Below are 15,433 nucleotides of genomic sequence, written 5' to 3'. Positions count from 1 at the left end.
CAGCCATGTGTGGGGATCAGCTTTCGTTTGGAGAAATGAGAGAGTGGCCTGTCCCCCAGCCTTCCTACTTGGGGACGGCCCAGGGGCACATCAGTGTGTGCCGCTTAGTTATTTCATAAAACCTCACCCCTTCCAGATAAGAAGGAACAAGCAGTTTCCAAAGCGAATGACTGGTCTAGGCTTTGGCCACCGCACCCGTGTGGGCCACGGAGGGTGGGGGTTGAGGTCTGACAAGGGGGCAGCGGGCGGGCCATGTCCACAAAGACTGCATGCACTTTCTCCTTCATCCTAAAGGCCTGCCCCCTGCCCCTGAGCCCCACAGCCCTGGGAGCTGGAAACCTGTTCTCTGGAAAAAGACAACAGAGCCCTTGTTTCCTCCCGAAGCAGGGAGCACGTTCTCCCTGAATGCGCTCTCCATCCACGGCTCTCAGAAGAACATCCCCTCAAGGAATTCATAATGCAGGTTCCTTGAAGGTCAGCTCCCAGCCTCAGGAGGGTGGGCGTGGGCCATGTATTCTGAGGATGGGGGGAGGGGAGGAGCCCCCCGAGGCTTCGGGGGAGGGGGGCAGCGGAGGGGCCCAGGGACCCACAGCCCCCTTCCCAGGGGCCCGGCCTTCAGCCTTGCAAGATTGCACCAGGAAAAACCTACTGCAGACAGACAAGCAGAATAATTGCTCCCCCCTCCGCCCCCCTGCATACTTTACACCCCAGGTGGGGCAGCCGACGCTCAGGCCTGGGCGGGGGCCCTTTCGGGTCTTGTGTACCTGAGACAACTGTCTAGGAATGACAAACGTGGAAACATGAAAAGGGCTTTTAGGGATGATAATCAGGCCCTTCGCTTCTCTTCTTTTCTCAAGCTTCGATCCAAAGATCTCTCCACGCACGCAGAGCAAAGCAGGAAGAGAAACCAACCGACGGAATCACCCGCAGCCACCAGGAAAGACCCCAGAATCCTAGGGCCCCCGAGGGCGTGTGCGGGCGGAGAGGGCTTGAAGCTCACGTCTCCAGTGTTTCAGAGCAAACAGAGTCCACAGCAGAATAAAGGCTCTGAACAGACACCAGTTTCCAGTTCTCCACACGGGAAGGCATCGCGGGCCTGTGTTTCCAGGAAGCCACGATGTGACGACGCGTGCAAACCTAACGGGTTTCTCTGGCATCAAAAGGCAAGGCTGTTTGTTTTCAAATCTGCTTTATTCAACATTCAGTACTGAACAGAATTGATACTTCAGAAATCCTAAAACAATTGTTGAAACATGGTTTTCATTTTTTCAAAATCCTGGGAAAATATTCCAATTCCTCTGGCTCCCTGATCATCGGACAATGCTATTTTGCAAAGTTGATGCCTACTTCTGAGATGGATCTTTTCTCTGAAAGTATGAGAGGGGATAAGAGCCTTAAAGCAACCGTGGCTGTAACTCTACATAAAGGAGGAAAAACACGTACCCACGTTCACACAGGTGTATGTGTCCGTTCTGAAGTAAAGTCAATGATTGATACCAGTGCATTCACAATTTTAATTTAGACCATAACCACCGAAACAAAGCTTGTTTTATAATATGTGCTACACAGCCGTTTAATCTTTTCTGCACAGTGTAAATGTTTTCCTGTTCCTTGAGTGAAGCAGAAGAGCTTACACTTCCCAAACCGGCAAAGCCACATGCACAGGAGGGCTTGGAGGGACAGCCCGGCAGCCAGAGTCGGGTGCGGTTTGATAGCTGTGCGCAACAGCAGCGTCAGAAACAGGTCAGGTGACCACCACATCAGGGTGAAGACAGGCCCAAAGTCCAAGCAACTGTCTACAAACACAGACCCCGAGAGAACCAAGCGGAAGGTGGACTGAAGACACAGCAACTATTAGTGGCCAGAAGTCATGACAAGTGTCCCGTGAGAGATGATGGCACCTGGAGGCAGATGCCAGGGACCCACGAGCCACACCTGAGCCTCCAGGAGCCCTAATTCCGGCGCCGCCAAACTGCCCTCCCATTTATGTTCAACGATTTTACCATCATCAGTAATTTTAAAAAACTGTGGTCAGAAACAAAAGCAAATTTTAGAAACGCCTTTAAAATCGCAAGTCAGGCCCCTGCTCCCTACTTCACCCGGAAGAATCTTTACATTCCCAAGACTTTCAGGGCCAGCGCGTACACAGCCAGAGGCAAAGCTGCATCGTCTGTGTTTTGTGAACACAGCCAGTGAGCCGGCTGTCTTGAAGAAACCCTCCCTTCCCCGAGGACCAGCTAAGACCAGACCGGAAAAAGGCGCAGGACACGCTATGCGTTTGCTGCAGCAAAGCCACCTGGGACAGCCGTCTGACGGGCCGTTGCCGCAGATGCCCCTCCAGGGGCCGCGGCTGGGAACTGGGCTACGATGGGAGCCTTTTCCCTCCTGATACGATTTGTATCTACAGAATATTTACATAGTGAAACTTCACAGACTCTCTCTTCAAATTAATGCAGTAACAAAATAATACGGTTTTGATTCATAAGCACGCAAGGATCCCTCCAGCCCTTTCCCCTAAATAACTCGGATAAAAGACACAATTTGCTCAAGGCGAATTTAAATTTCGAGTTTGTTCAGAAGTCCTCAATCGCACGATTGTTGCAAGACAACGCAAAGCTGGCAGCACGGACTCTGAGGAAAATGAGCACAACCCCATGTCGACCCCAAAAGCGTGGGCACAGAAGCAGAATCAGCCACAGAGCCCCCGAGTGCGAGACACTGGAGGACGGAGAATGTCCGCGATATGCACAGCACAGCCCCCTCGAGAGGCAGAATTCAGAATGGTCTTGCCCTCCTGGGCCACATCCTGAAAGCGTCCCGCACGGGGAGGGGACAGAGGCCGAGCTGTGCGGGAATGCAGCGAAAGCAGCGACGCAGCCCCCCTCCCTCCCCGCCCGCGGCCGCGAGCACGGCCAACACGGCCAGCAGCTGGGTGGCCGAGGGGCTCCACCAGCATTTCCGCCGCGGCTTGGCTCACCTGCTGACTTTCCTTCCTTTTCCTTGTCAACTACCGCGGACACACGTCCCATGTGCCCCCAGTTACTCCTCAGAGCTCACCTTGCCTGAGCCCCGCTTGGGCACACCCCTGTCACCGCCAAAGAAGCGCCCGAGGGAGTCGAGGATGCCCGTGTCCCTGTGCCTCGGGAGGAAGGCATGCCTGGCGTGGTCCATGGCACTCGCTGACGCCAGGTACTTGGATCCGTGCCTCTGGGAGGGTCTTTTCTGTGACGCCATCACATCCAGGCCCTCGGGAGTGGCTGCACTGTCCTCTTGGATGGTCTGGAGCTCGTCTGACTCCGAGGGCCTGTCTTTGAAGGTGTTGTCCTCTCTGCCCGGAGCATCTCGGGAAAAGAGGCGGATCAAGTGGGGGCGGCCCCCGGGGTCAGCTGGGTTGGCGTCCTGCCAGGCATTCTTTGGGTCTGCTGTGCGCTTGGAGTCTGTCACCGCTGTGTCCTGAGAGGGGGTCCCATTGTTCTGCTCCACATCTGCCTCCCCTGCAAACAACAGTGAGACATGAACACGGGCCGTGCAAAGCAGAGCGAGGGACAAAGCCGCTTTCTTCCAGGGCGAGGGACCTGCCTGTCTCCTACCAAAGCCACAGAGTGTGAGCAGGGCCGGCAGGCTAGGTGGCAGCCCCGACGGCTTCTCGCAGGGCCTGACCTGCCCTGAGCGTCCTACCTGTGGGTCTCGTCTCAGCGTCCCTTACTCAACATCTGCCACTCCAGGCCAAGCACACCCTGCTTCCCACGGAAGCGGCCGGCGTGGACACGGCCGTCACCCCTGGGTTTTCCCACGGCCGCACAGGGACAGGCCAGGACTGTGGGACGCTCCACCGGTGCCCAAGCCCAACACTCTGGGAGCACGAGGTATTTTTAGTGTACTTGATGAAAATGGAACTTCCCACATCTTTCTGCAATGCATGCCCTGAAGAAACGGGCATTTAGAATTCTTTAGTTTCCAGATCCCACAGGAGGCCTCTTGCTCCAGAGAACGCTTATTCAGGACATTTCCATGTGGCTTTTCTGCGAGCAGCCACAGTGGTAAAGTCTGAAGTGGGAACCGCCTGTTCCATGGGCTTCACCGTCCCTCAGCTCTTACAAAGACACAGACAGAGCCTTTCCTTCCAGAACGGCCACACCCCCATTCTGCCCTCAAGGTGCGAGTCAGTTGTAAGTGCACGTCCTCTCCACACCACCCCTAGTTACTTACCTAGAGAAAATGTGGGTTTACTCACAGGTTCCTTAATATCAGCTGTCCATCCACCCAAATACCCACCTGTCTGCTCACTGACACTTACCCAACAGCAGCGCACTTAACCGTTCATCTGCTCAGCCACCTGCTTAGTCACCTGCCCCCTAAGCACCCACGGCTCCATCTACAGAGCCGTCCACCCAGCTACCACCCCACCAAGTCACTCACCATCCTTCCACCCACCCAGACACCCAACAACCACCCACCGTCCCACCCAGCCTCCCACCACCCAACCTCCCAACCACCCACCCACCTGGCCATTCAACTATTAGTAAGTGTAATGTACTGAGCTAGATGTTTGGGCTTCAGTAATGAACAAGGTGTGGTCCTTGTCTCATGAACGCTGATGGAAATGAGTGTTATGAAATGAAGTGTTCCTAAAATGGCAGGTCCCCATCCTAAACCCCTGTCCCTATGCATGTGATCGTGTTTGGAAATAGGGTTTTTTGTAAATATAAGCATGGTAAGATGAGGTTGTACCGGAGGAGGGCGGGCCTAACCACACGGCTGGTCCGTATGAGAAGAGGGGCTTTGGACAGAGACACAGACGCACAGGGCAGAGGCTGTGTGATGGTGGCGGGGACACAGGGATGTGGGGACACGGGGACACGGGGACGCCAGAAGGTAAGAGGCAGGGGGTCCTCCCCGAGGGCCGGCAGCAGGAGCACAGCCTTGCGGATACCGGGTCCCAGACTCCCAGCCTCCAGAGGGTGAGAGAGGAAATTCCTGTTGTTGTAAATCACCTAGTTTGTGCTCATGTGTCACTGTGGCCACAGGACGCAAATACAGTGTGTACCTTCACAACCAACCTGGGATAGCTAGGCCAACAGAGCAGGGTAAAGGGCTTCAGGGAGGCCCCATGAGGGATGGAATGAGTGGGCCGAGGGCACACTGGGGTGGAGTGCGGCTGCCTCTATAGGGGGTGGACGCCCACAGAAAGACCTGGAGCCAGAGGGCTGGTGAGAGGAGCAGGCGAGTGGGAGGCCCAGGCACCTGGTCAAGACTGCACAGGCCTCAGGGGCCAGAAAGGCTCCAAGAGGGACCAGAGACCCCTGTGGGATGTGGGCGGGACCAGACTTCCGGGTAGAAGGTGGCTGGGCCTGCAGGTGAACACAGGCGGGAGGGACCGACGGCCACGGGAGAGACGAAGGTGAGGCCACGGAGGTCTGCTTGCAGGGGCCAGGAGGAGCCCAGCAGAGGTAGTGGCCTCTTCCTTGCGTCACACATATTCTCGGAAGTGTGTGCGTCGACAATATGCACTTTCACTAACACATCGGTCACTAACACAACGGTCACTAACACATCGGTCACTAACACATCGGTCACTAACACATTGGTCACAGAAGGCAGATGGTTCCACGCTCTTTCACCAAAATCACATTGGTCAGGAGACGGACCCACGGATGACACCCATCAGGCAGACACGATCATCACCCATGTCTCCAAGGATGAGGGTGTCACCCCCAACGTATGTCCTCACTGTTTGCCAGGGACAGAGTTCAAGGCAGACACCTGGCACTGGGACCACCGTGACCTTACTCAGGCCCCCGTGGGACAGCACGCGGCTGGGAGGTGCACCCAGGCCTTAGGGACACGTCACTTAGAGCACGGCCCGTCGTCTCCGACCACTGATGAACTTGAACCCCATAAGAGCACGATTATTTCTAATGAGTCTACTAAATGCCTCTCTGCCTCGTAGCCGCAGGCCAAAACCACGGCTGGGGTCAAGCACTAGGTTTTGCAGGGGTGCGTGGTTAATTTATACGATGCTCCAGAAATAGGGTCTGAACCTCTAGCTCTGCTTTCTACTCTGTGGCTAATATGAATTAATGCAAATGTGCTAGAGAAACAGAAGCTGCATTGTACATAATTAAACGCATTAACAAAACACAAGCACATCTGAATACTAATACAAGTACAACAGTTGGGCTTTGTGTCCCTGAATAGGGCTGTTTGTGAGGCGCAGAGAAGGGCGTTCGTGTCCTAAAAGGAGCTTCTCTGAGCACAGGGGCGCGGGGAGTGGTTGAAATCTGTGGATGGGCAGCATTTCTGGTTGGGATGAGAGCAGTTTTAATTTGTCAATTAATGTCAGCTTTCATCGAGTTAAAGCCCAATGCCGAGTTTTTATTTTGACTCTAACTATGGAGTGAAGCGCTTGGTGCACGATTAGGGAGGCATGGGCTGGATTCTGCCAGGACACGTGGTTAGAATGCTCTAGCATTGTTCAAATTCTACAGGAATTTGCAGTAAAACTTCTTAAAAAAAAAAAAAAATCCCACCTCAATCCAATTGCTAGAATGACCTCCAGAAAACTTTGGTGGGAAATGTCCGGGACTTCCGAAAGCAAGGCTGTTAAAATCCCAGAATGGCTTCCTGGGGCGTCTCTGAGGAACAGAGACGTCACTCACGCCAGAGTGGCTCTGGAACAGAGATGCCCACCAGGCAGGATGGTGGTACTGGGGCAGTGGTGTGTGCGGTTAGTAAGGCTCAACCAGGTCAGAACCCGAGCAAGACTCCAGCCGGAGGTCACGGTGGCCCCATTTCCTTCTGTGAGTCCGGCTGTCTTCCACCCACGGAGCCCTGGCAGGCAGGTGTCCTAAACCCTGTGGCCTGTAGCTTCTCCCCCTGGATTATATCTTACTTGACTGACTGCCTTCTTTCCTTTTTTCCCTTTTCTTTTCTTTCTTTCTCTCTCTCTATTGCTCTTTCTTTGCCACTGTTTGCTGGGGTTTCACTCCACCATCATTGCTGGTCTGTAGACTCCAGCCTCTCTTGCGGGATTCCCTTTACCCACAGCTGCTGGAAGCGCCTGCACGAGGCCTCCCGGTCCACGCCCCTTGTGCAGGCCCCAAGTGGCTCCCCACTGCCACGTGCTCCTAGCAGAGGTTCGGCTGTTCTTCCGTTCTCGCTCCAACAGGTGCTCGCACGCGGGGATGTATTTGAGAGAGAGGCCACCCAGGGCCCCGGGAAGGGAGGCCTTTGCCGCCTGGCCTGGGTGTTCCAGATTCAGTATGGACAGCCCTAGAAGCGGGTGGTTTTAGGAGCCCCTCTGTTCATATGAGGAAACAGATGCTGGAGTGTTACACAGGAGTTGGTGGGGAGGTTGATGTTGGCCCAGGTCTGCGATGGGGACACCGCGGCTCTGGGGGCCTCCCACGCGCTATTCCTGCCCCGACGGGCTTTACCTGCAATGAGGTGTTTGCCTTTAAGAGGAAGACTTCACTGCGGAAAACTGGCAGCTACACCACATGTGGGTCACAGCTGCTTCATAGAACGGGGCTGCGGGGGAGACGGCCTTAGCAGAGAGCCACCCGGCCCGAGTGTAGAGCTCAGCCAACGACCCCCCTGCCAACAGGAGACCCAGCTCCACCCACCTGTGGACTCTGCAGGTGCAGGAGGGGTGTCTCCCCCCTCCCGACTTAAAACAGGGGTGTGCATTGGCACAACACGTTCGGGAGGGCTGAACACCAAAACAAGCTGACTTTGGGAATCCTGTATCGCCACTCCGGCTAGACGGGCCACCCCTGAGCACACAGGAGCTCGGGGTACATCCTTCTCCATGCTTGTTTGGAAAACTCGCCCTCTGTAACCAGAGCAGGACACGCACCCAATACCCCTGAGACTGTCTCAAACAATGGGATGACAAATGGATTATTGTCCCACAGTTAAATACTATGACTTTTTATTTTTATTTACTTACTTTCTTAAAGATTTTATTTATTTATTTGAGAGAGAGAGAGAGAGAGAGAGAGCGAGCACGGAGTGGGGGAGGCGGAGGGCCCAGGAAGAGGCAGAAGCAGACTCCCAGCTGACCAGGGAGCCCAATGTTGGGATCGCATCCCAGGGGATCCCCTGCTGGGATCATGACCCGAGCCGAAGGCAGGTGCTTAACTGACTGCTCCGTCCAGGGGCCCAATATTCCTACTTTGCAAAGCAGAGTATGTATCTCACGCTCTCCTCCAATGCACTGATGGAAATCAAATTTCATGAATAACTTCCACCAAAACCGTGCACGTGTGTGTGCGTGTGTGCACACATGTGAGGGTGTACATGGGTGCGTGCATGCATGTGTGCATGTATGCACGCGTGCACACGCACATGCACGTGTGTGTGTGCGTGTGCGTGCACACGTGCACGCGTGCATGTGTGCATGGGAGAAAAAGTACAGATGTCAAGTCACAGCCTGACGGGGAAATCAGAAAGCAGAGGGTGGCTGCTGATCCTGCTTTCCTGACCAGGTTGGTGGAGTGGCGAGTTAGTCACTGTCCAAATACCCAGGTGTGCATCTTAATGACAGCACAGAGTGCACTGGGGGGCCCTGCCCCTCACCCCCACTGCCGGGTGCAGTCACTGGGGAGGAGAGCTTAACCTCGGACCTGCCGAGCATCACGGACCTGCTACAATGGGTAAGGGCTGCTTCCTGCCCACGGAGATGCTGTCGCTGGGTGGGAACCCAGCACTTTTCATCCCTTCGCATGGACTTGGGAAGCTGCACCCATGCCATGCTGAGCCTGTGGGGTGCGGCCGCTGTGGGCACGACCCTGGCTGACCTCCTGGGTCTGTGCCTCTCTCTAAATGCCAGGTCAATGCCAATAACGACATTTATCCAGTTACTTGGAGCATGACTCGACCGCTCACGGAACCAGAATAAACCACCAGGAATCACCTCTGTGAACGCAAGTCCCTCTGTTAAATCAAACTCAAATGAGAACTTTCACATTCTCTCCTCTGAGCAGAAATCCGGAAACACTACACCAAGGGGTTTGTCCAATAAGGACTTCACTTGGGTCATTGAATAACGTTTCATATTCAAGGCTGATCAGGTCTTCAATGAGGCAGAAACAACGAAAAGCCATCATCACTCAGCTGATAAGCGGTTTTGCCAATATGACACTGTGACGTGTGCAGTCGCCTCTCCATCCTTCTGTCTCGGGACTTGGGCAAGTTATTACGATGCCCGTTAGAGCGTCAGGAGAAAACACGTAACTGCCACAGCCTCGCTCAGTTTCACTACAGAAAGGAGATCTCATATTGAAGGACCAGGAAAAGCATCTCTGAATGAAGCTGTAGAATGAATTTGGGTCACTTTTGGACTCTCCTGCCAAGAGACTACTCCATCTGCCCCCGTCTCCCCGGCCCTGTGAGTGACCTCCAGCGAGGTCAAGGCTGGGAAAGCACGAGGAAGCCCCGGGTCTCCGGCACACCTGAGATCCAGATCCAATTCCCCTGCAAACACTCCAAACCCCCAGACACAGCTGCTTCTACTTTGGACCCACGGCTCTCACTCTGCCACAGACCAGGACATCTCCCCACGGAGCAGCTCTTGTGAGCAGTTCTCCATATGTATTTTTTCTACATGACATCCTTCAAATATTTGGACAGAAAATAAAAGGTGATTTTCATTTTGAGGGATCAGACTGGTTTTATCCATCTTTTTACCTTGGCTTCTAAAAGCATCTCTTCTCAGGGCGTATCTGCTTAGGTCCCACACCCAGAGTCCAAGTCTGGTTTGTTGGAGTGGCATTAAGATCCCATAAATGGCCCCAAACCCCACAGAGTCCCAACGGAACTGATTTAATGAGTCTGTCCTTCGTCACTGGGAGTTTTCATCCAAGGAACTAGGACTCTTCCTGGTTCCATAACGCGGGTCCCCAGCCTGCAGTCCGAGCCCCTCCCTGTGCTGGGCTCATACACCGTGGGCCACGGTCTCCGCGGCCCCAGAGGAGCCCGCCCAGAGTCACTGCTTCCATATCTTGTCTCAGGCCCAGAGGACCGATGACTGCTAAGGGTCAGTGGGACTCCTAAGCCTAACCCTTGTACAACAAGCTAGGAACAAGCATTCTTAGACATGCAGGCAGTAGCTGGACAGAAGCCTCCCGACCAGCCCGCACCACTTTCTTGTCTCCCCTGGGTCACGCACCTCGCGCAGCCCTGCTTTCAATACTGTGTGGTACCCATGGAGAAGGGACCCCGAGATCGCAGGGACCCTGCCTGGAGAAAGTTCTAAATGGGGCAGCTAGGCCCCTTCCTGGGCCAGAGAGGGGGACGCTGGTGCCGGGACACTCGGTGACTTTATCTAAATGCACAATGGCAGAATTCAGACAAGCTGCATGCTCTGTTTTCCGGCTACACTCAACAGTTTTCTCCTGAGTGATCCACAATCCGCTTTCCTAGCTGCAGGTCCCTTCAGGAGGTAGTACCCAAAACTAAGTCCTCACATTGAAATGCGCCCGTGTGTCCTCTTTGTCATAACCGTTCAGATGAATCCTTAGTTTCTAGCTCGAAGTCACAGCATGACCTAGATTAAAGGGACCATGGCTATGGAATGAAGCCACAGAATGGAGGAGATCTTCAGTGATCTCGTCTCCGATTGGTTGTTTGCAAACTCATGCTTTAACTTTTTCCCTCATATGTATTCACCTGGTGATATCTTCAGGATCCCCAAGATGGCTGAAGCCATCATAGAGTCGGGAACACCACAGCTGATGTGAATTCAGGTCCTCTGTTGACAGGTCCAAGTTCACGTGCTTCAGAGAGGGGGCCTGAAGTCACCCGTCATCCCTTACAGCCAAGAAGTGCTTGAGAAACCGAGACGGCTGCAAAGAGCTCAGGAGACGTTACCAAAACCTCAGACCCTCGCACAAGAGCTCCTACTTCCAAAATAACCGACAGAAGGGGCATCGCCTCCTGCAGCCCAGGGAGAACCATCCAGAAGCCCAGGGCTGTAGGTGGAAACAGGACGACGCTGACTCTCCTCCAGAGGTCTTCCTAAACCCTGACGGCTAATGTTGGCGGCAGACGGCGTGGCTCTCCTGTTTCAGGATTTTTATGGAAGGCAGTTTTGCCGATGAGCACATCACCCTCCGGAGCACGTCTGCCCGCCTTCCGGGGTGTCCAGCCGTGGGAGCCGGTCCTCCCCGAGCCGGCCTGTCGCTCACCGCTCCAAACACCAGCTCCTTCAGCGAGAACCTGCTCCGTTCCCCCAGGCAGAGACTGCAGGAGAGCTGGAGAAACGCGACTCAGACTGTGACCCCTTGACCCGAGGCTGGGCCAGAGGCCCATCTTCACCGAAGGTATGAAATTCGTCATCAGTTACAGCGGAACGAGATTCCCAGGCTGCTTTTCTGTGCAGGAGGCATTTTCTGTTGCTGTTACTGCCTGTTTGCTAGCGTTTTTGCCTGGACACTCTAGGCCTGGAGGAGCGAGCTCTCCACAGTGGGGGAGGGTCCCACCACAGAGTCGCGGTTACAGACTCTCTTTGGAGTCTTGGTGAGGACTGACTGAGAAAACGCTGCCTGGACAGCAGAGAAGCGTAGTTCAGCTCCCCGAACTCGCTACAACCCAGAGCGAAACTAAACCGCAGCCGGCGCGTGGTTCTTACTGGTGGGCGCACCTCACGGCTGGTGCTGGGAGCCGCAGCTGTGGGCCCGGCCCGCCAGCCTCGCCCCGAACCGGCTCCAAGCAGGACCAGGCAGCCTTCTTGTGACCCTGTCATTGGGGAACCCCTTCTCCGTCCCCTGAGGCCTGAGACCAAGAGATGGGGGTGTGGGCGGGGCTTTGGAGGTAGAGGCAAAGACCCCTCCCCCATCTAGGGCCAGAAATACCCGGTTTCCAAGCAAGGTTCTTCACACCGGGCATGCAGGTGTGTTAAGGGATAGAAAATTTTGTCCCACTGGTATGACGGGCCCCAGGAGGAGCATCTTGCCAGGTCTATGTGTGGACCATCAGCCACTGCACCAGGCTGGGCACCAAGCGTGTGGCCCTGCGGGGCTCTGATTAACCCTGAGGCAAGCGCCCCTGGGGGAAAAGCCCGGGGCCAGCAGCACAGGGCAGCCCGCAGGCTCTGCAGCACGGACCTGGGAACCACTGCCCCTGCCCGAGCCCCCAGCTCCCACCCTGGAGACGGAGGCAGGTGAGGACCCCTTTCCAGCAAGGGGCTGCCTTCCATCAATGGCCACAGGCCAGGCTTGGACGGAACCTCACTCTAAAAAGACAGCGACATGTGGGGCCTGGGGGGCTCCATCGGTGAAGCGTCTGCCTTTGGCTCAGGTTATGATCCCAGGGTCCTGGGATCAGGCTCCAGAGTCGCTGGGCTCTCTGCTCGGTGGGGGGCCTGCTTCTCCCTCTGCCTCTCCCCACTGCTCATGCTCTCTCTCTGGCACACACTCTCTCTTTCTTGAATAAACACATAAAATCTAAATAAATAAATAAATAAACAAATAAAAAGACGGCAACAAGCATGCTGTCCAGTGGAGTAGAGGCTGAGGCGGGAGCCCATGCCAAGTGCACATGACCGTGGTTGGGCTGACTGTCGGTTTAAGGAGAAGGGGCACCGGGGGGCGGGCGGTGCCTGTGTGCCTCTGACCTGGCCGGGTTGGCCCCTCTCTGCAGAGGAGCTGGTGGGGCAGGGGAGGGGCGCGGGGGATGGTGGGGGTTGGGCGGGTAGAGCCGTGGAATTTGGGAGCGTAGGCCAGAGCTGAAGAGGACCCTCCTTGTTTGTGGAATACTTCTGTCCCTGGCCTGCTGTGCTCGGGGTCACCAGGGAGGGGACAGAAACAAAGAGGCCTATGGTTGTGGCCTGTGGATTTGCTGTGGCAGAAATTCTGCATCTATGAGAGGCGCGCGGCCGCCCTCCCGGCCACGCTGGGATTTCTTGAAAACTTTTCCACAAACGAATCTTATCAACCCACCCATCTCAACACGAAAGCCTCCTTTGTGTACCCAGAACATATAGTGTTTATTTGCTCTAAATTGCTCTAAATTCCTCCCACAGCAGGAATGGGGTCACAGGAGAGGCAGCCCGGAGGGTCGGGCCAGGCTCCACTGTGAGTCCGGGCCTCGCAGGGCCCGAGTTTCTTCGTTTGACAAGGTGGGTGCAAGCGTCCCAAACACAGCTGGTATCCAGATGTGACTCGGACAACAGTCCGGTATGCACACCTGTTCTGTGCCATGAGCAGCCTCTGTCGGTCCCTGCTGCAGCTCTGCACCTGCCACCAACGGGCCCAGAGAGGCTGCAAGGTTTCTCCCACGGAAGTGGCATCACAGGAACACTGAGCTGCTTTTCAGGGGGGCGTGCGATCGCTGAAATGAGAGTATTCCTGCCTCTACATCTATTTAACCTGGGGTTGGGGGGTGCTCAGAAGTCCCAGGGGAATTAAACTAGATCTGCACTGTGAGGCCACAGGCCGGCTTACGTCAAATCCGGTTGACTTTGGCTCTTGGTCCCACCACCTACTCTGTGGCCTCGAGCACGTGAGCTCATCTCTTCAAGTCCCGAGGGCCTCTGCTGCAGAGCAGGGCGAACTGTTGGCGCTCCCCCACCACACTGCTCTGACAAGTCCTTGAGGGGCCCATGATAAAGTGTCTTAGCACTGGTGCATGGTGACTGGCCATCAGTCAGGGCTTCTGTTACTGTGGCTGTCACAGTATTAAAATAAAAAAAAAGACTCTGGCAATACCTGTGCACAACAGTAAGAGCCTATACAGCTTTCACCCAGCCACCCATCTGCCCACCCATCCACTCGTGCATCCATCTGTCCACCCACCCACCCACTCTCCCATCCATGTATCCACCCACTCATCTACCCACCCTCCCATCCATCCATCCATCCATCCATCCTTCTATCCATCCACCCATCCATCCATCCTCCATCCACCCATCCTCCTCCTATACATCCATCCATCTATACATCCATCCATCCATCCTCCATCCACCCATCCATCCTTCATCCTCCTCCTATCCATCTATCCATCCATCCATCCTTCTATCCATCTATCCATCCATCCTTCCATCCATCCATCCATCCATCCATCCACCCATCCATCCATCCTCCTCCTATCCACCCATCTATCCATCCTCCATCCACCCATCCATCCATCCTCCTCCCATCCATCCATCCTTCTATATATCCATCCATCCATCCATCCTTCCATCCATCCATCCTTCCTTCCTTCCATCCATCCATCCTCCATCCACCCATCCGTCCATCCTCCTCCTATCCATCCATCCATCCTCCATCCATCCATCCATCCATCCTCCATCCACCCATCCATCCATCCTTCTATACATCCATCCATTCATCCTTCCATCCATCCATCCTTCCTTCCTTCCTTCCTTCCTTCCATCCATCCATCCTCCATCCACCCATCCGTCCATCCTCCTCTTATCCAACCATCCATCCATCCATCCTCCTCCTATCCATACATCCATACATTCTCCATCCACCCATCCATCCTTCCTTCTATACATCCACCCATCCTTCCATCCATCCATCCATCCAACCTTCCATCCATCCTCCATCCACCCATCCATCCATTCTTCTATACATCCATCCATTCACCCTTCCATCCACCCATCCATCCTCTTCCTATCCATCCATCCATCCATCCATCCTTCTATCCATCCATCCATCCATACTTCCTTCCATCCATGCATCTACCCACCCAATACACGCTGCATTCCTATGTTAGGCAGAAGTCTAAGAATGGCCCCCAATAATTCTCATAATTACCAAATTCTCTTAGGTAATCCTTAAAAACCTGTAAAAGTGATGAGGTATCCCTTGTGATTATGTTATATCACATTGAAAACAGAAGATTATCTGAGACTGTTTAATCCAACCACAGGAGCCTTTTGGAGGCAGAGAGTTTCTGCAGTGGGCAGCCGGCAGAGAGGTTAGAGGGAACTGCCAGGCAAGCCATAAGAGACGGGCAGCAGCATCTCAGGCTTCAGAGATGGATGGTCTAAGGGCAGAGATGGGGCTCCAGCTGCTGAGGGTGACCTGGAAGGCAGCCAGCAAGCAAATGGGGACCTGATCCCAAAAACTACATGGAACTGAACTCTGCGAACAACCTTCGTGAGCCACGAAGTAGATTTGCCCCTGAGCCTCCAGAGAAGAGCCGGACCCGGACAACACCTTGGTGCCAGCCTTGTGTGACACTGAGCAGAGGACATGTGCCAGCCAGCCTGGACTTCTCGCCATGGAGCCAGGAGCCCCAGAAGGATTGTTTTCAGCCACTAAGTGTGTGCTGCCTGGAGACACCACGACAGAAAATGACACATGGCTACTGTGGGTCGGTGGGGAGTGGCTGGAAGTGAGCAGAGGAGTTCCGGCCCCTTGTACAAGCTCTCAGGTTAGGAGGTAGGAATTAACCCCACAATCTCATGGATAACCACATGCAG

General features: G+C 54.7%; 1 protein-coding gene across 6 annotated transcripts in view; it reads right to left on the bottom strand.

Moving 5' to 3' along the window:
- The window catches only part of MBP (myelin basic protein), a 103,319-nt gene that overhangs the window by 29,400 nt on the left and 58,486 nt on the right, over window positions 1–15,433 (bottom strand). For all 6 annotated transcript variants that reach the window (XM_047696290.1, XM_047696295.1, XM_047696292.1 and 3 more), the window contains one exon: window positions 3,058–3,494. In XM_047696290.1, the coding sequence (XP_047552246.1) occupies window positions 3,058–3,494 (437 nt within the window). The remainder of the gene's footprint in view (window positions 1–3,057; window positions 3,495–15,433) is intronic.

Source organism: Lutra lutra, chromosome 12, assembly GCF_902655055.1.
Source record: "Lutra lutra chromosome 12, mLutLut1.2, whole genome shotgun sequence".
In the NCBI taxonomy this organism is placed as follows: Eukaryota; Metazoa; Chordata; class Mammalia; order Carnivora; family Mustelidae; genus Lutra; species Lutra lutra.
Note: the sequence above shows the minus strand (reverse complement) of the source record. Positions and strands in the feature narration are given on the sequence as shown.